This window comes from Zonotrichia albicollis, chromosome 9 (assembly GCF_047830755.1).
Source record: "Zonotrichia albicollis isolate bZonAlb1 chromosome 9, bZonAlb1.hap1, whole genome shotgun sequence".
In the NCBI taxonomy this organism is placed as follows: Eukaryota; Metazoa; Chordata; class Aves; order Passeriformes; family Passerellidae; genus Zonotrichia; species Zonotrichia albicollis.
Window position 1 is genome coordinate 21,646,236 of NC_133827.1, and position 19,581 is coordinate 21,665,816.

General features: G+C 44.1%; 1 protein-coding gene across 2 annotated transcripts; it reads right to left on the reverse strand.

Moving 5' to 3' along the window:
- Positions 1-959: 959 nt before the first annotated feature.
- On the reverse strand, positions 960-16,201 carry TRA2B (transformer 2 beta homolog). Of its 2 annotated transcripts, XM_074546934.1 has the most exons (9): positions 16,041-16,201; positions 9,902-10,035; positions 7,048-7,210; positions 6,022-6,210; positions 5,074-5,189; positions 4,163-4,246; positions 2,386-2,448; positions 1,871-1,944; positions 960-1,371 (listed from the first exon to the last, which is right to left on the reverse strand). In XM_074546934.1, exons 1-9 carry the CDS (start codon positions 16,074-16,076, stop codon positions 1,361-1,363), a joined length of 870 nt encoding a protein of 289 aa, XP_074403035.1. In that variant the 5' UTR covers positions 16,077-16,201; the 3' UTR covers positions 960-1,360. The 2 variants fall into 2 exon arrangements, with proteins under 2 accessions (XP_074403035.1, XP_074403036.1); XM_074546935.1 differs by lacking the exon at positions 960-1,371 and having other exon boundaries at positions 1,863-1,944.
- Between the last annotated feature and the right edge of the window lie 3,380 nt (positions 16,202-19,581).

Below are 19,581 nucleotides of genomic sequence, written 5' to 3' on the forward strand. Positions count from 1 at the left end.
GCCTCAAGCTGTGCCAGGGGAAGTTCAAGCTGGACATCAGAAGGGATTTTCTTCATGGAAAGGGTGGTCAGGCACTGGAAGGAGCTGCTGGAGTCCCCATCCCTGCAGAGATTTAAAAACCCTGTGGATATGGCTTTTGGGGACATGGGTACGTGGTGGCCTTGGCAGTGCTGGGGAGTGGCTGGAATGCATCTGGGAGGGCTTTTCCAAACAAAATGATTCCATGATGCACCATGGCCTTGCAATGCTCACACCAAGCACAGACCTGGCACAGGGATTTGGGACACAGCACAGGGACCATGTGACACATTGCAAAAAATGGGTCACCAGGAGCAGCTCAGACCAATTACAATAATTACTGCCATGGTCCTGTTGTCCACTCTTGAGAGTAAAACCAGGGAAGTTTTAACAAATACCTGGATGATTTTTAAATCCCTGAGACACCTCATGTGCTGCTCCTGGCTACCTCCTCTCCAGGCAGCTGAAGCAGGTGGGGCCTGTTCCCTCAGTCTCTTCCTTTGCACGATGGCACACCATTCTCCTTAAACTTTGTTCTCTACATCCACAGAATTCATCTGTTTTGAGTCTAGAAATTTCCATTATTTTCACAAAACCCCACATTCTCACCACAAAGCAACGTGGAAAGCTCCTCCAACACAAGATTAAAAAATAACTGGCTCAGAGATCCAAGTGCACAAAATTCACCACGTGGTATGACAGATACACATGAAGTGTTGGCCCAAAAGCTTTTAAATACAAGTGGCAACAGCTAAACACCCAAATAAGGGATTCAGTGCTCATTTCACAAGTGAGAAATGGACTTGAGAAACACCTCAGATGCAGTTTAGCTGTGGATGTTTGCATCAAAAGACTGGTTCTTCCTGGAAGGAGTGGATGGCACTTGCCCTGGGATTACCTCCATGCTTTTGTTTTCTTGGCAAAAAAGAAGAAGGGAAAGAAAAAAAACATATGTCTTTTTATTTTATTTTCTTGCTTTTGGAAAGCATTTTACACAGGTTTGGATCTTGGGAATAACTTGGAATCAGTAGAAAAAACTTACTGAACAGTTTTTGTCTTTAATATAGAAACCTTTCAGGAGTCAAAATGGAGACTAAAAAAATACATGCAAAACATACTCCTTTCCAAACACAACTGGAAACAAAGCACCAAACTACACAAATATGCAGAATGAAACAGCATTGAACACCACAGAAGTTGTCTTCATAAAAGGTGTAAAAGTCACCTCATTCACTAGGTACTGTCACTCGGTTAAACAGAAGAGACAATAAAAAAATATTGTCCACAAACTTGCAATTTCAACTCAAAGGCTGTAGCTAGAAATTCCTCTATGTGTCATGCTTTAATAGCGACCTGAAAGACAAAAACCCAACAGTCAGACTTCATGGATTGAGAGATTTCTGGCTAAAATCCATTGCCTCTCCTCAAACCTCCATCAGATCTGAGCTGATGTCCTAGAGGTAACCACTAACTCCTGTTTTAACAGAATTCTGGAAGAAGAATAAGGTTCTCAGACTCAAAACAAGAGCTGTTATGTCACTTGGTTTTCCTTAAGTATTTACTCTGCCCTCAAGGCTTCTCAATGAAGCAATAAAGGAACTGTGGCTCAATAAAATATCCACACCAAAATCCATCTTAGTGGACACAGAAGTTTAAAAGAAGTTCAAGGAATGGCAAATTTACTTTTGAGACATGAACTCTGTGACTGGGCAGGGCCCACATATGGTAAGGCTGGAGGGGCTTGGAGCAAGTTGTTCTATGGAAGGAGTCCCTGCCCATGGCAGGGGGGGAATGGGATGAGCTTTAAGGTCCCTCCCAACCCAAAGCATTCCCTGAGCCCATGGCTACTTACGAGGTGAGTAGGAGCGGGATCTGGAGCGGGATCTGTAGCCCCCTCGGCTGTAGTACGGTGATGGTGACCTCCTCCTGTGACAGGGGTGACACAAACAATCCTCTTGTTAAAACCTGCACAGCTGAGTGGCACAGCTTTATGTGGGTAGCTCTAACCCCATCCTGGTCTCAGGAAATGCTAACAAGCATGGGAGACCTGATCAACGTTTCTACTGGGTACCAAAGCAAAGATCTGAATTCTGTTTTTTGTTCCCAGTATTATTTTTGACTAACACAACAAATACAGGCTCTTGCACTCACAATCTGCTTTCATGTGAATTTAGTTTGAAGCCAGGCACATCCCACACAAGCAGGGTAAGCCAAATCCACCTTCACTTTTAATCTCAATTACTTGTCCAAGGTTAAGATGTCCTTGACTCAGAGTCAGTGCTACAGCCAGGCACCCCCAAACCCCTCCAATCCAGGCACTCTCAAGTTTTGTCTTTCCTTGCCTTGTTCCACTAATCCAGTACACACCTGTAAAACTGATCCCTGTCCTGAACAGCTCTCCAGCCTCCTCCACCGCCGCCACCTCCCCCTCTGTGAAAACAAAAGCAGAATGACTTTTAGGAATTTCAAAAATAAAAAGTTCACTGTACAAAACCCCTCCATCGAGTAAGAAAATCATGTGAAGATAAGACAACATTAGTTCCTATACTGGGTGATGCTGAATTACTTAATTTAACATTGATTTTTAAACACCTATTCAAGGAAAACCCTCTTACTTATTATTTTCAAGTAGCAAGATCAACTCACTATCCAGAAGAAAAACATTGATTCCAAGGCGGAGGCAGGGAAAAACCTCCTATCCTGACATTTTAACACTTTAGAGTCACATTTAAACAAGAACTGTGATGTAACTTCTCCTGGAGAACAAAAACAACACCTTAGAGCATTAACACTGAGTGGCTGGACTGGAACCTTCTCAGATTCAGATCAGCAAAGCTTTACCAGGAGACTAAATCAAGTTCAAAGTCTTCACCAGTTGTTTTTGGGAGATTGCTTTTTTAAAGTTTATTCCCTTATTTACAGACAGTTTTTCAGGCAAAGTTAAGCCTCCCAAAGCAAGAAGGAGAAACTGAAGTTTTAACAGGACAATTCCCATCTGACACTGCATTTCCCTTAGGGCATTATTTTCACACAGGGCAGGGAATGCAAAGGAATTGTTACCAATGGAATTTTTAGGGTGGGGTATGCAATGCTCCACTGCATCTTGAACAATTCCAACTCTTTCTTCCTCAGGGAAGCCCTGACAACATAGCAACACTTCTCTCTTCCTCAACCAGCCCATGTCTGTAGGAGGGGACAGTAGCACCATGACATTTTTCAAGTAGCCACACACGAGTCATACTGGCTCCATATTTATTCACAGAATCCCAAAATGGTTTGGGCTGGACCCTAAACACCATCCAGGGGCACAGTGCTGCCACAGGCAGGGACACCTCCCACTAGAGTAGGTCACTCTCACTGGCTTTCTCCTGACCCAGTAACAGCTTCTGGTAACATCCACAAACCCTATCAGAAGGAAAAGGCACCACTTAAGACTTGGGCACATTGTAACTTTAACACAGAATTCTGCAATTGCAGGAATGTTTGGTAGTACAGACAGAAAAAAATCAACTCTTCTTTCTGTGTTCAACTTAACATGGTCCCAGAAATTGTGAGGATTTTGCAGGGGACAAGGATTTTGCTGGAAAATGCTGTCACCAAAACCAATCATGATTAAACAAACATTCAACCTGACAAGGGGTGTTAAAAAAGCCTTTTAATGCAGATGTCCAATTCCTTATTTCTGGCAATAGTTGAGGTGCCACAATTATCAGCAGGAGATACTGGGGACCACAGAAATTTTCCACTTTTTATCTACTACACTGTGCTCAAAATATAAGTTGACACTGTAATGCCAACTCAAACATTAATCTGCACCATTTCAGTGCTAACAGACGAACCAACTAAAGATTCTAAAATGAAAATACAAAGAATACGCTTTGTTTTTCAAAACTTCAGCACAGATTTAAAAAACATTTTGGACTAAGCTAGGCCACAGGTCAAACACCATCAACTATTTCTCAATTCAACCAATTTGATTTGCACTGAGCAATCATTTTGGTGGAGATTTCACAGGAAGATTCCAGAACGACAGCGAGTGCAAAAATATTCTGGAATAGTTATGTAGGATGAACTGCCTAATGCTTGCACAGGCAGATGAGAAAGCAGAGTTTAGAAAGCAGCAAAATATTGCAAATATGCTCACCTGTATGACCTGCTGTAGTAGTCACGGTCATCGTAGCCTCTGTCGTAGCCTCTGTCGTAGTAATCTCGTCGCCGTGAGCTGCCACTGCAGGAAGTGAAGGAAATTGCATTTACAACATACAGAACTTGAATTTTGTCTGCAGTCTGGTAAATTCACACTATTTAAACTGGATTGTATTATTATGTCCCATCCTTACAGTTGGAAGACTGTGAGCACTCCTGTTTTCCCACCAGTGCAGGTGGGAACAGGATGACTTTAATAATTGCTTTTTAAATGCTTGAACTTTCCTCAATCTTTATAAACCTCAACCTTTTGGTATCACAGGCACTCAAGGAATTCCATTCTGAAGCAAGTCTTCATCCCCTTTTAACTCTGAAAAAGCTCCTGTTCAATCAACTTTGTGACTAAAAAAATCAGAAACCTGTAGTCTTAACATCACCATCAGTAAGCTGAAAGTCTTGGGAAATGAACTGGGGAATGACTTGGGAAAAAAACTGATACTGTTGGCAACTTGAAGTCAAATGTGCACGCAGTATGTGAAGACAGCACACTGCTAAGCCCTAATGCTAACTGAGCCACCCAGCTCCTTTACCAGCACTTGTTCATTCACTCTTGAAAACCTGAGCTTGCAAAGGACATGAATATTTGAAGGTACACAGGAAAACTAAAAGTAATTTAGAAATTGTCAAAATGTCTTCCTGTTGACACAAGCATTACTACTGATGCTCATGTCTAGTGTTTTCAGTGTACAGCACAGCAGCCATGAACAAGAGAACACAACTTGTGCATTAATGTGGAAAACCACTCAGAATCAGGTCTCAGAGGAGAAACAGGAATTTTTACAAAATAAAGAATCCTATCCTGCACTGATTGGGGGGGAAACACCCACCCAAACCACAGGTAAAACTTACTAAGTGGGTCTTCCCATATAAATTCCAGGGGTAGGTGTGTGCGGTCTCTTTGTTATGGAGAAGTCTACCCGGATCCTTCTTCCATCCAGCTCCATTCCATTGGCACGTTCCTTTGCCTAAGGAAGGACAGAAGAGCATTAGCTGTAGGTATGAACTTTAACAACAATTTCCAACCACTGCTTTAAGTGTTAAAATGTCTTAAACACAGCTGAGTTTGGAGGCAGGTCTGAGTGTCACATCTTGCAGTGAATGTACTGTGAGACACTCTAGGTCAGCTGAACTTCAGTGCCAGTAATCACTGAAAATGTGACTTTTATGGCATTAAAATCCTGAAAGGAACACCACTGGGCAATTGTTTCAGTGCCTCTGACATGACTAAGAGCAATCTTTGAACATGCTGATGTAGGGAGATATAACTACTCCATCACACAACATAAAACATTTAAAGGTTAAAAGAACATCAATAAGGTATTCAAATACATCCTTCAAATTACCATAACCTTGAATATAATATCAGAGTTACAAATAAAAAGTAAAAGTCCAAAACCAATTGTGCTTTTTTTTATTTTTGTCTGGCAAGTAGAAGGACCTACATATCAAGCTGTAAACCAAAATGGAAGACTTCATGACCTGGAAAAAATGTGGAAGAGATGTGGAAAAACCTGGAGATTCTCTGGAGTGGAGTTTATGCAGAATATAAGCCTTGTTCTAGCCCATAAAGGGCAGCTTTACAAGGATTGGTATGAGTGTAGGATTCTCTACTTTTTGAGAAGTGATTACAGAATTCCCGATTCATTCTGCAGCACTGGTAAGCCCAAATTCCATGATTACAAGACTCCAAGTATTTTCCAGGCTATGAGTTTCTCCTGGCTATACCCTGTGACAGAACACACACCCCAGGAGCTCAGAGCCCAGCAAATATGGCCCACACTGTGCACCCCAAGCTACCTCCTTGGCATCCTCAACGTTCTCGAAGTAGACGAAGGCGAACCCTCGGGAGCGCCGCGATTGCTGATCGTACACGATGGAAACGTCGGCGATGGGGCCATACTTGGAGAAAACCTCCCGCAGGTCTCGTTCTGTAGTGTACAGACTCAGCCCAAACACTCCAAGACAACAGTTTGGATCAGGATTTGCCTAAAGGAAAGGACACAGATATTCAAATCAAACTGGGTTTATTTACAGTGCAACGTGCTTCTCAAGTTGTGACTGTCAGAGCTTCAAGAAGAAAACAAACTAAGGTGGGGCTGAGATTTGGGTCATGTGGAAAATGCCAATCACTTGTTTTTTAAAATTTTTAAAGTTTAATAGTAATAAAGTGGTTATGAAAATAGTAATATAATTAGAGTAATAATAATTTGGACAATTTGAATTAGGATGAGACAAGAGAGACAAAGAGGTATGGATGTCAGGGTACCTTTTTCTGGGCAACATGAGCCAGAAAAAGGACACCCGTTAACAAAGGATTAACCCTTAATAGCAATAGCCTGTTGCATATTCATACATGATGCATAAATTCCATTCAAACACAGGATTCTGTCTTGTCATCGTCAACTTCTTCCTTTGAATCCTAACAGCGCCTTCAAGGCAGGAAAAAGTTCATTTCTTCTGATAAGAGGGCAATAAATTCTCTTTCTCTGAAAGATTCAGGTGTCCTGTGGCTGCTATCTCGCTGCGAGTCCCTTCTTTAAAAAAACTTATCCTACATAGCATAGTTTCTATTTTAACATTTCTTATAACCTAAAACTATATTTACCACACTACTTAAGAGAATTAATACAGCATTACTTTCTAACACAACACATCTAATATTCATTTTAATATTTGCGAAAAGCCAATCATAAACCAGACATTTTTCACAGGTCACCTACTAACAGACAGCAATACATTAAACCTAGAGGAGCACAAGCATTTCACAAAGGCCTTTGTGTTCCTCAGGGCACAGAGGCCATGACTCGTGGCTCACACACGTACCCTGTTCCCAATGTGCCGCCTGCGAGTAGACATGGGGGAATGGCTGTGACTGTGCCGCCGCCGGTAGTCCCGACTGTACGACCTGCTCCGGGATCTCCTGTGCGAGCGGGACCGCGAGCGCGACCGCGTGTAGTGTCTGCGGGAACTCCTCCTCGACCTAGACCTGAGGGAAACAACAGAGAGGTACAGTGCTGGGCTTGTTGGGGTGTTCAGTATTTTAAAAAATACAGCAAGCAGTCACAAAAGGCTCAAATAATTGTTTTCCAAAATCTTGCAGTACCACATACCTCAGCTATAATCCATTTACTCACTACTCTCAAGAGATGAATCTCTCTACTCTCTGTGTGCTAAATCTTTACTATCAGATTACTGCAGATAGTCTCAGGGCATTCCTGCTGCAGTCCAGGAACTTGCACTTGATCAGTCAGCTCTTCCTTTAACAAAGATACCTGGGTGTGACAACTTAGGGCTTAGGATATTCAGTGTTTAGGTAAAAACAAGTGGGGTGGATTTCTTTTCACACTAATCTGTCAAATATGTTTTAACACAAAGCATGCACCACTAAGGGGGGCACTCTCTTTCTTAGTGCTGCCTTGGGTGACACTGAAAAGCAAATGTCCCTGGAACAGAGCTGAACACAATCTGAAGAAATCAATCCTGAGCTGGCTCATTTACCTGCTGGTATTTTAGCAGTTATTTTGGCACTGTTTGTTCATGAATATTTACATGTTTTGAATTTTAAGTGCATTTATGCAACTGCTCACTAATTCTTTTACCCCAAAAATATTTTCTTACATCACGAGCTCTGTGGACATGAGGGTCTGAAACTCTTCAATTCCTCCTCCCAAAGCCTCACCCCTCCCAACACAGGCAATCCTAGAGGAAAAGCTGGGCACTCACACAGGGACACTACACCTGATCTTGGTCTGCTGATGGCTGCACTGAGTAACCTGCGCTCCACTGCAAAGGAAAACCCCTCAAGGCTAAGAAGTGCAGTAAACAGTGTAACAGTCAATGGATCTGAGTCACAAATTGCTGATTTTCAGGCTCTTGTGTCTTAAATGTCCCTTTCCTCTAATTCCACAGCAGCACCACCCCACTGGTGTGAAGGAAGCTCTAAACCTGACCTGCTTTAACTTCTGAGCATTTAACAGCTTCTTCCAAGATTCCTCACCAAGTGTCACCAGGCAGCCAAACTGTTCAATCTAGTTCCTCAAAAAACACCTCCAACCCCATCAGGAGAGAGTCAGAGCAGCTCAACTTAAAATGCATATTCATGTTCAGGAGAAATTAATTCAGCATGTCCCATTACAGCACTTCTCATTATGTATTTATAATGAAAACATTATTTTTGGCAACAAAATAAAAAAAAATAGAGAGAGAACTTCCCTGAAGCTGGGAAAACAGTAAAAAAAGAGAGAAAGAATATAAAAAAAAAAAAAAAAAAGAAGCTCCACACATGCACACAGCCACATTTTAGACATTGATATAGGAAAAAAAAATTAAGGCAAACAGAACTGGTATTTCAGGTACCAGAATGGTATCAGCCAAAGATAGGAACGACAAACATCAATAAAAGTGATTTTAAAATCAAGTATATCCACACGCCAACTGATAAAAACACCAGGACACAGGTTGGTTCCCAAATCAAAGTTTAATTTATAAAGCTTGTAACTCAAAAATACATTTGAAACAGAAAACTACCAAGAAATAAAGAAGTTATCACAGGGTTATTTCTCTGGGGAAAGCCAGAGTTCAAAGATCTGCCCACGACCACATCTCAACGTGTGACAGCACTGAACAGAGATTAAAGTAGGTTGTTTCTAAATATGTGCCTCGACACAATTCTGTCCAAATCTACTAATCAACACTAACTCTGGCACGTAATTCCATTATTTCCAGCCAGAGGCACCTTCAAGATAGCTGTTAAATGCTCAGGAAGCTGTGGCAGTTATAAATTTCTACTTTTTGGTCATCAAAAAGTAAAAAGCCAGTTGCCAGGGTATTATTTAAACACTGTTTATTGCAAAAGTAAGATGTGCCAGGTCTCTCATAAATTCTACATCTTCTATTTGCTTCCTCACAATTGTGTACCATCTGTGACTGTGTTTTTACTCAGTGTTGTGGTTATTCTGTAAGTGGGAAATATTTTAAGGAGTATGGAATCCCAGGAGTCACATGGATTAAAGGGCAAAAGAACATGCTGGGAAGGTGTAGTGACTTTGTTGTTTTAATATTAAAAAGTTTCCCCAAAGGTGTTCTGCAGCTTCCCTGCCCTATACAGGGCAAGGGGCACGTGGATGTTTGTGCTATCACATAACAAATACAATAAGCAAGTTCTCCACAACTTTTGTGGAGAGCTTGCAGGGCTGTCTAATATTCAAAGCTTCCTGTTAATTTTCAAGTTGAATCAACGTTTTTAAAATGTCAGACTGAAATTCCCATTTATCTTTACTGCTTCTTTCCACTATTCCAGGAACATCACTGCTTCCAGCGAAGAAATGTAATACAGGAATGTGGCTTAAAATGGGTAATCTGTTGATGCACAAAAAAACTAAGATCTAAACTCCAGGCTCAGACACAATTTAGTCTACCAAGAGATAAAAGGCAGGCACTTCCAAAGTGTATCAGCAAGGATACAAAGCTCCATAGCTATTTAACTATTGGAAGAAGCAGCACAAACCTCTGAATTGATATAATTTGGCTTTCCCAATCCTGCAAGCATGCATGCCCCTTTGCAGTCCATGTCCACAGAAGAGTCACTAACTCTGGGAACAGAACTGGCTATGCTGGGCCACCTCTGACAACCACCTGAGTTGTGAGGAGGAAGAAGAGGTAAAAGAAGCAAACTCACCTGGATTCAGACCTGGATCTAGATTTTGACCTGGAGCGCCTGGAATCCTCCTTAGAGCGAGATCTTGCAGGGGTGTGCCTCCCCGACTTGCCAGACCCATGAGCACTTCCGCTTCTGGAAGCAGAACGGGATTCCTGCACGCAGATATTGAAAGCCTAATTTGTACACAATTCCTTGTTCACCTAGGGGCTGTAAACAAGCTCCAGTGAAATCAATGGTAAATATTCATAGCTATGTGTCCGGGCAGTCGGCATTAGCACTGCCTAGATTTTTAAGGAGGTTTTATTTTTTTTTTCCCTGGTAGACACTTCTTTACCCTGCATGTACTTTTGCTATTAAACAGATAATGCATGCATGTTTAGCAAAATATACAGGGACACATAAACAGACTAGTAATTACTTAGCGTAGTGCTTTCAGATTCCAGATTACTTCTTATCTTAACTTCATTTTTATTCCTTTTCTTCATTCTTCCGTTTCAAATTCTGACTTCTTTCATCTTCCCCACTTCACACAAATTGCTCAATATTCTACAAGTGGGACTTCTGGTCTGATAATTAGCATGCATTCACTTTCTTTTTTTTCAAATTTCAGCTTCACTTATTCCTGAGCTTCAAATAATTCTCATTTATAAAACTTGTCAAATGGCGACTTCCGCATTTTCCTTCTTCAACATTAACCTTAATAGAAAAAGAACAGGATGAAGAATATTTAAGAACTCCAGGATAAAATCTAGTGCCAAAACTGAAACTAGAAAAAAAAAAGTGTTGTGGACTTTTACTATAAATGCAGTTCAAGAATTGCATCTACCAAAGCCCTATAATTTTATCAACAGGTTCAGTCAACTCAGTTTAACTTAGCTCTAAGTAGCTGAATTTGCTATTTATGTCTGTATTTAACAGTAAGTGCAACTGGATCAACTGAGAACCTACTAAGCATCAACTGAGTACCTACTAAGGAATTGTAGCATCAGCAAACTCCAAATAATTTGCACTATCAGCCACACACTGAGACAAAATCACCAAGGAGTGACGCCAGTGAGGTCCTGCTGCGGCCACTGCTGGATGTGCAGAAAGCACAGCACTGCTCATTCCATCAACTCCAATGATGTGGATTTTGGGCCCCTCCTGCAGTTTGGCAGCCCTGGTGTGAGGGTTTAGGAGCACACACCCCCAGCTGCCTGCACAAGCAGCATTACATGTGCAGGCTTTGTGTTTCCACAGAACTCTGCATTCCCCACTGATCAGAACTGCGCTGGAGCCCCACACTCAAACTGCTCTGGACTAACACCCCACCTGCTCTGTTATGTGCTGGCAATCCCCTCTGGCAGTGGCATGACCTAATTAGCAGTTTGAACTTATGTATTTTTATTTTAAACTCAGTATAATGCTTGGCTTTAGTTATATGCTTTAACACCTGAACACACTAGTAGAAAGTATTCTTCATTTCAAGATATTAGAGAAAACTTAAAATGCAGCAAAATTATACTTCTTTCTAAAAACAATCCTTAATTTAGTGTAAATTCTGATGAAGAAAGCTCACCAATGACATTGGATACCAGATTTGTTTCAAAAATCCCCTGATTTAGTTTTCTAACACCTCTTAAACCTGAACATTAATTCAATTGGAATCTTGTAGCAAGCATTCAGAAATTCATTTGCTAACAAGAAATTTACACACTTCAATCACTTCCACACAACTTCAACCAAATGTTACCATTTCACAATTCCCTTCCATACGGGGGAAAGAAACACAATGCACAGGACAAAGCAGGTTTGCAATTAATCCCAAGAGCAACAGAAATAGCACAGAGTTGGCCAAAGCTGTATTCTTCATACAGATGTTTAATGTTTTGTTCTAAACTACAGTTTCCCCATGTAATAACACTGAAAAGGGAAGGGGGAATATTTAGGAGCAATTTAAGTTACAATTAACTAATTTAATCTAAATCCATTAGTAACTTCCAAAGAAAACGCTCCACAGAGATGAGTTCTGAGTTAATATATAAATTTTGCCATAAGAAGTCTCAGCTCTTTAACAAAGTTAGAGAAAGCAAGATTGAAGAAGGATTAAAACCCAAACCAAGGCTGCTTTTCACCTGAGGAAAAATAATTCCATTCACAAAAGATAATCTGGGCTACACAGAAGGAGCTGTGTCCAAATACAGGTGGAGACCAGAAAGAAAAGGAGAAATGCAAGATTGGAGGGAAGCAGTTGGGAGGATTTTGCCCACAAACACACACCAAACCCTTTTTCAGAGCTTTAAAAGTCAAAAAGCTTTGAAGAAACGAGTAGAGAACAGGCAAGTCTTCATATATTTGGTACATTTTTCAGGCAGTCTTTGCTGTACTATGCTAAGGTTTGGATATGGAATCTGGACACTGAGGAGCTGAGCAGAAATTCAAAAAGAAAATGCCTTAAAGACAAATATCTACCAAAACAAAACCAGTTTAACAGCTGGCCTATTTTCATTCAACTCCTTTGCATTTCACATTTCCCAGTCTTTAAAAATCCACTTTTTTTTTCCCCAGATCATCCTTCAATCCACCCATTTTACAGGATTATTGCACTTCTTTATTCCAGCCTTAAAGGAATTCAATGCACCTCACCTGCTCTGGACATCACCAGGACTGGTAATAACCCCAAAATTACCAAGTTACCCCTTTTCCACCCCATGCCCCAGGAAATCCTCCCTTATCCAAAACTCTAAGTACCAGGAGCCTGCAGCACTGCAAATTTATTTCATATCCTTGAGAGTTCACATCAGTCATTCCCACAGCTTGTTTCTTGCACGTTTTTTGGCTGTTCTTTATATTTGCTTTTCCTACTCTTTGCCCTTTAACTGTGTGAATTATAAGTTATTGAAAAATGCCCAAGTGTGTTCCAGGCATGACATGGGGAAGAAGGAAACAATTTTCTTTACCCTGCCTATATTCCAGCACTGCTGGTCAGCACATCCAGACTTTGATTCACTAAACAATAACCATTTTTCTCCCCTAACCTTGTCAAGTGTGAATTTAACCTCCCTCCCCACATCCCTTTGTCTGTATCAACAGCTCTTCCCCTTCATCAGGCACTTCTGGAATGCACGTGGAAGCCCTGAAACCCAGGATTGTGGATTGTAAATGGTTCATTCCAGACCCTGAGCCCATTCAAAGCAAGTGCTGGGATGATTTTATCAGCTCTAAGCACATTCCCAAAGAGCCTTACAGCCATGTACCCTGAGCAGGGAATGTCCCAGAGCAGGATTATTTGGGGGGCAGTGGGTGGGAAAGGTTTCCATGGACAGAAGCAGCTGGAAAGTAGATGATGGCCACAGTTCTTTGCACTTCTGAGATGCAGGTTTTCCTCACAGGAATCAGTTACAGATTTCAGTCAGTAATGTACGATACAGAGAAATAAAAGTATTAGGGGTTTATAATCATCTATTCCTATGAAGTTATGTATTTCCACTTGTTTTCCTAAGGAAAGGTGCAGCCTCACATGACACCATCAGACCTGCAGCCTCTTTATTCAAGGTGTCACTGTGCTGACTGCACATTCCCCAACCTTCCCTGAGGGACACGGGGATTCACTGCAGGGAGAGCAGAACCATCCCTTCCCACAGATTTCCAAACCCCACACAGAAAGAACACAGTGTGTTCTGAAAAACCAGGCCACAGCTTCCTCCCACCACCTCTGCCACTGTGAGCTCCTCCAGTGCCCAAGCTGGAAGGAAATTAATCCACCAGCAAAACCCAAATTATCTTCAACAGGTTTGGGCACTGAATGAGCTCCCCAAGAGATGCCATCAGGTGCCAGCTGGGGAGGGAGGAACACAGGGCATGGTCCATCTCTTTGGTGGCACTGAGTGATCAGCTCATCTCTAACCTCAGATTTCTTCCTCAGACCTCCTTCTCACATAATTTAGTAACAAAAATCACTCTTTCCTGAAAATACATGTATTGAATACCTTGTAAGTAATCTGTAAACTGAGCTTTTATACATAAAAAATACCCAAACCCCCACCCTGACTTGCATATTGAACACCTTCTGACCACATACCAAGCCATCACTACAATTAACTAATTCACAGGGTAAGATTCATTAATTTGGCCTTTGTCTTTTTCCAACCCCTCCATGCCTGAATCCCATGTGCTTCAGTGAGAATAATTTCAGTGAAAACAAAATTAAGTTGCAAAACCATGGCATTGCAGCATAACAACAGCATCTCAAGTATATTCCAGTATTTAACAATTTATAGTTTCTTCAGTTCACCCCCCTATGGAACACAAGCTGTGAAAACAGAAATAAAGTGGGGATTTTTTCTTTTTATCCTTCCTCCCCCTTTTAAAAACACCATAATCCAGAGTAAATTCGTGCTGCTGCTTAAACAAGTCCCATTCCTGGCAAAAGCACCTGGAATTTCTTCATCTCCAAAGCTGCCATGAGGGCTCAATTCAAGTCAGGCCTGCAAACCAATGCAGCTGGAAATGGAGTAAACCAAGATCCAGCTGACTGAATTCCCAGATCTGACTGCCTAAGGAACACCAATAAAGGAGAGAGCTCAATTCCTGCTGGCAGCCTGCACCTGGGACAGTTTAAGACAGCTGCAATCATACTCCAGATTATTTATCCAAACACTAACTCAAGTCTGCAGAGACTCCAGCTTGGAAAAGCACAAAAGGCATTGGCTCAGAAAAACATAAGCCTTCAGTAAGCAAAAAAATCCATAAATAACACAGGCAAGAGCAGAAGGAAAAGCAATCCCTGCTCCAGTCTGAGCAACCCAGCTCTATGGTTTCACCTTTACAAAACCATCAATTTCAAACAACTTACCTATTTAAAGGTCACAAAAGTTCAGACATAATTCATTCTAGGCACTGGCAAAGGCAGCCTACAAACGCTTTCATACTTTTTTTATATTAAAAATAGAATCTGCACAATTGTTTCACACAAAGAGACTTTGCTACAGCAGTTTTATTATTTCCACTTTTTCTGACTGAAAATATAATGCAGGTTATCCTGGCAAATTTTATTAAGACTACACTGGCTTCCAGTTTGACCTTCACAATAATTGAAGCATCTTTTGAAAAACTAACACAAAAATAATTCACCCTGAGCAAAAAACACCCCCTCACTAAAAAAACTTCAGTGTGAATGAAGATAGCAATGAAAACACTGGTGCTAGCACAAGCCTATTCCTTAATCCCTGTCTTTCACCATTCATTCCCATTTTTAGCTCCCTGGAGACCAATTTTTTCTATTTTTACCTACCTTGAAGTAGAAACACTTAGACATAACAGCTTCTAATAGTGAATTAATTAGACAAAACCGCATTCTAAGAAAGACATGGCTCAAAATTACTACGTTTTCTAAAATTTCTTGCCCCCTCTAATTTAAAACTTAGGAACTTATCACCTCCACAATTCCCTCCGATACCGCAACAAAATATTTGAATTATGCAAAAAAAAATCCCCAAAACACAGTAGTGACCCTAAATAAAGGCATCAAACGCTGATCCAGTAAATAAAAAGCAACTACAGATGTGTATCACAAACGTGAAGCGTAGCAAGGCATCTATTTGGACATTAATAAAAACTCTTTTGGACAGGGAGATCTTTCCTAAGCTAGGAGCCCTGGCAGAGATCTGCTGCAGGTTTCACAAAGCCAAGGGGTTGCCTCCATTACCAAATTTAAATTAGAGGAGAGCCCGAGCCACCTGGAAGCCAGGCCCGACAAGCAGAGTTATTGTTACAGGGCAGATGCAGCGAAAAGCGGTCTAAATAAAAGAACAACTCAAGAGTGGATTGCGAGGCGGCTCTGGAGAGAGGATGATAACAGGATTCCCCTCCGCAGGGTGGGATGGAGGGCGAGGGGCCCCTGAGGGCCCGGGGCCGCCATTTTGTCCCTCCCGGGCGCGCGGTCCCGGCCCAAGATGGCGCCGGGCGCCTCACGCGGGGAGCGGCCCCTCCGCCATCGACCCCGCCGCGCCGCCTCACCCGCCTCTCCGCTCCCGCGGAGGCTCCGCCACCCGCAAAAGGGGACACGGGGAGGACACGGGGGAACCGGCGCCACCCGAAGGCGATGGAGGGGTGTGTGGGGTTGGGAGGGAAAAGGAGGGGGCCCGGCCGCGCAGCGTGCTCGGGCTCCGTGTATTACCCGCTCGCCGTAGTTTTGTTCCCCGCTGTCGCTCATCGTCCCGTCCCGCTGCTCCCGACACCGCCGCCCGAACCGGACACGACCGACCCCGGCGACAGCGCCGTCCGAGCGGGAAGTGACGACACCGCGGGGCCGGGCGCGCGCGCGCTCGGCAGGACACGCCCTCAGGGGAACGTCCCTGAGCCGGAGACCGCGCCCCCAAAGCCACGCCCCCAGCTTTAGACCACGCCTTACGAAAGGACCGCCCATGATGCCAAACCGCGCCCCCCACGTGGCCACGCCCCTTCGACCACCCCAAGCCCCTTGGCCGTCACCGCCCTGTGTGCCATGGCCACGCCCCTCAACTTGAGGCCACGCCCCTGACGTCAGCTGTGAGGCGCCGGTCACGCCCCGCCCCCACAAAACCCCGCCCCTTTAGCTCAGGTGAAGTTTCGCGCTCTCGCCCTCGCCATGGTGCGGAAACAGTTTAAAAATGTGATTGCTAAGGAGTTTTTTTGTGTTAAAGCATTAGCTCAGAGCACGTGGGCAGGGAAGAGCGGGATATTTCTTAAGCACCCACTCGAGGGCAGCAGAGTGTCGCTGAAATGGCAGGTTTTCCTCTGTCCTTCGCATAGTTTCTCCACAGAATATGCGCAGCAAGGAAAAGCGTCACAAACACCTCCATTGTATCTGTTTTATGTCACAAGCAGCACCAGTAAAGCACCGGCAGCCCCAAAGTGGACTGTGCAGGGATTAGCAAAGGACACCCACACAGAGAGGACCACCCAGATTTAAAACACACAGGTGTGGTTTAACCAAAATACTGAATTCTTCAGTGCTTTTCAAACCACAACACTGCACAAAGCTTGGAGCTGGGAGACAGGAGGAGACATTGCACCTGCTCAGCTCATCCCAGGGAGTCCCAGAACTGTCTAATTTATTCATAAAAAGCTCATCCATTTCCACCCCCTTCCACTAGCCCAGGAGCCTCAGGTGACCAGGAGTTAGGGAAGCCTCCCTACCTTTGGGAACACCTGAGCCTGCTGTGCCTGGCCCCTGCAGCAGTGACACAGAGATGTATGAGGTGATCCCAAGGAGATTATCTATCTCCCTGCTCCCAGCAGCACCCAGAGAGGCAGCCTTTTGTGCAGGGAGTGCAGCTGGATTGCAGAGGCATTTTTCTGTTTGCTTAGGCCCCTTCCATCTTGTATTGCAGTGTCAGTCTGGATTTGGGGGCCTCCTGGCCATGGTCTCCACAGATATATTTCTGCCAGAGTTTGTGAAACACCTTTTGCAGTTAAATTTACAGTCTCACCTGTGCTTGGACACCGTTTCCTACAGCGTTCTCCCTGAGGAACTGTCTGCTCATGGGTGCACTGTTAGCTGGGCAAAAACCTGGCTGATGGCTGGGCACAGGGAATGGTGGGAATGGAGTCACATCCAGCTTGGGCTGGGCACCACTGGGGCACCCCAGGGCTCAGTGTGGGACCCAGCACTGTTAAATTCCTTTATCCATGATCTGGATGAGGGAATTGGCCACCCTCAGTATGTTCATAGGTGACACCAAGTTGGGTGGGAGTGTGGAGGGCAGGAAGGCTCTGCACAGGGATCTGGACAGGCTGGATCCATGGGCTGAGGGTCAACAAGGCCAAGTTCCAGGTCCTGCCCTTGGGTCACACCAACTCTGTGGAGCTCCAGGCTGGGGACAGAGCAGCTGGAAAGCTGGGACAGGCCCTGGGGGTGCTGGTGACAGCAGCCAGACACGAGCCCAGGTGTGTCCCAGGTGGGCAAGAGGCCAATGGCCCCTGGGCTGTCCCAGCCATGGTGTGTCCAGCAGGCCCAGGGCAGTGACTGCCCCTCTGCGCTGGGACCTGTGAGGCCCCTCCAGCCCTGGGGACAGCTCTGGGCCCAGCAGTTCAGGAAGGACATGGAGGGGCTGGAGCGTGTCCAGAGAAGGGAAGAGAGCTGGGAAAGGGAATGGAGCACCAGGAGAGGCTGAGGGAGCTGGAAAGGGGCTCAGCCTGGAGAAAAGGAGGCTGAGGAGGGACCTTGTGGCTCTGCACAACTCCTGACAGGAGGGGACAGCCAGAATTGGGGTTGTGCTCTGCTCCCAGGGAACAGGGACAGGATGAGAAGAAACAGCCTCATGGTTACAGCTGAAATGCTAAAATGAGGAGCAAGCTCCACTGCACCCAGTGCTCTGTAGAGACAGTTGTTATCAGTTCCTTTTGCCAATAACATGCATCCTGTGAATACATTTACATGGGAATTGGGATCCTGCTGATTTGCAGATCAAAGTAAAATATGATGTTTCTTTCTGCAGAGTGTGTGATGCTGTGAGATGCAGAGGAAGGAGCCTGAAGGGATCAGGATGATCCTGTAACATATAAAGAAACAAAAAAACATGGGAAAAAGGCAGAACATTAGAGTCAAGGTGGGCCAGGAGGCTCCCTCTTGCCTTCCTCCTTTATGAGGATTTAGTGAAGGGAGCCCAAACAGAGTGGGAACTGTAGGGAATTATAAAAGGATCTGGAGAAGGGCACAAAGAGGCACAGGGAGCTGAACCAGCACTTTTCTCCACCCAAGGATCTACCAAGGACAATGCTGCTTTGCAGCCAAGTTGTTTCACCTCTTAATCCTGTTCCTTCCTCACACCCTCCTTAGGAGGTCGGTGTCATGCAAGAACAAAGATTAAGTGACGATTAAGAACATGTAAGTGAAGATTAAAGATTAGGAACAAAGGGTGAGTGAAAATTCACGAGGAGAAAATGTTTGTGCCTCAGAGCTGCTGTAACAGCTCCCAGAACAGCAATTTCCCTCTCTCCAGTTATGCGTAATCCCTAAAATTGATCCCAAGTGAAGACTGGCTCGTGCCTACACTGTTGAGGTCTCTGGGCTGCTCTGACTGCATCCAAATCAACTTCTGGTGGAAACCTTCCAGCTGTTCCTCAGCTGAGCAAAGGCTGAAGTACATCCATAGGTCCTGCTAATCCATGCTAATTGAGATTGAACTTTGAGGTTATTTTTTTCAGGGGTTTTTCTAACGGATAACCAACCAAAGGAAAAATAAAATCCAAAAAACCCGTAAAAACAAAGGTGGGAATTACTTAAATTCCTGATTACAAGTCCATCTTGGAAGTTTCACAAATCCACTTGCACAGTTTATTCTCAGGATGGATGGAATGAGTCACCTGCTATGTTTGCCCTGTTTACCATGTAAAAGGCAAACAGGGATGCTCCGTTGGGGGGGGGGCGTTGTGGCATTTGCCTGCTGGATTGCAGGCTGATAAAGCCACACTTGTGAAGTTGTGGAAAGGAGTTTGTTTGTTCCAGCAGCACACGTGTGCAGCTGCAGAGCCAGCCTGGCAGCTCCTGCTGCCCTCAGCCATTTCTGCCCCCACACCTCCCACACAGCACATGGACAGGCTTCCAGAGCAGCAGGAACCACAGGAGGGAGTGAGCCAGCTCAGGAATCAGCAGTGAATGCTGGTGGCTCTGCTGCTGAGGGGGAAGACCAGGCTCTCAAACAGTTTTTCCCTGGAGCATGTGTGGCACCTTTTCC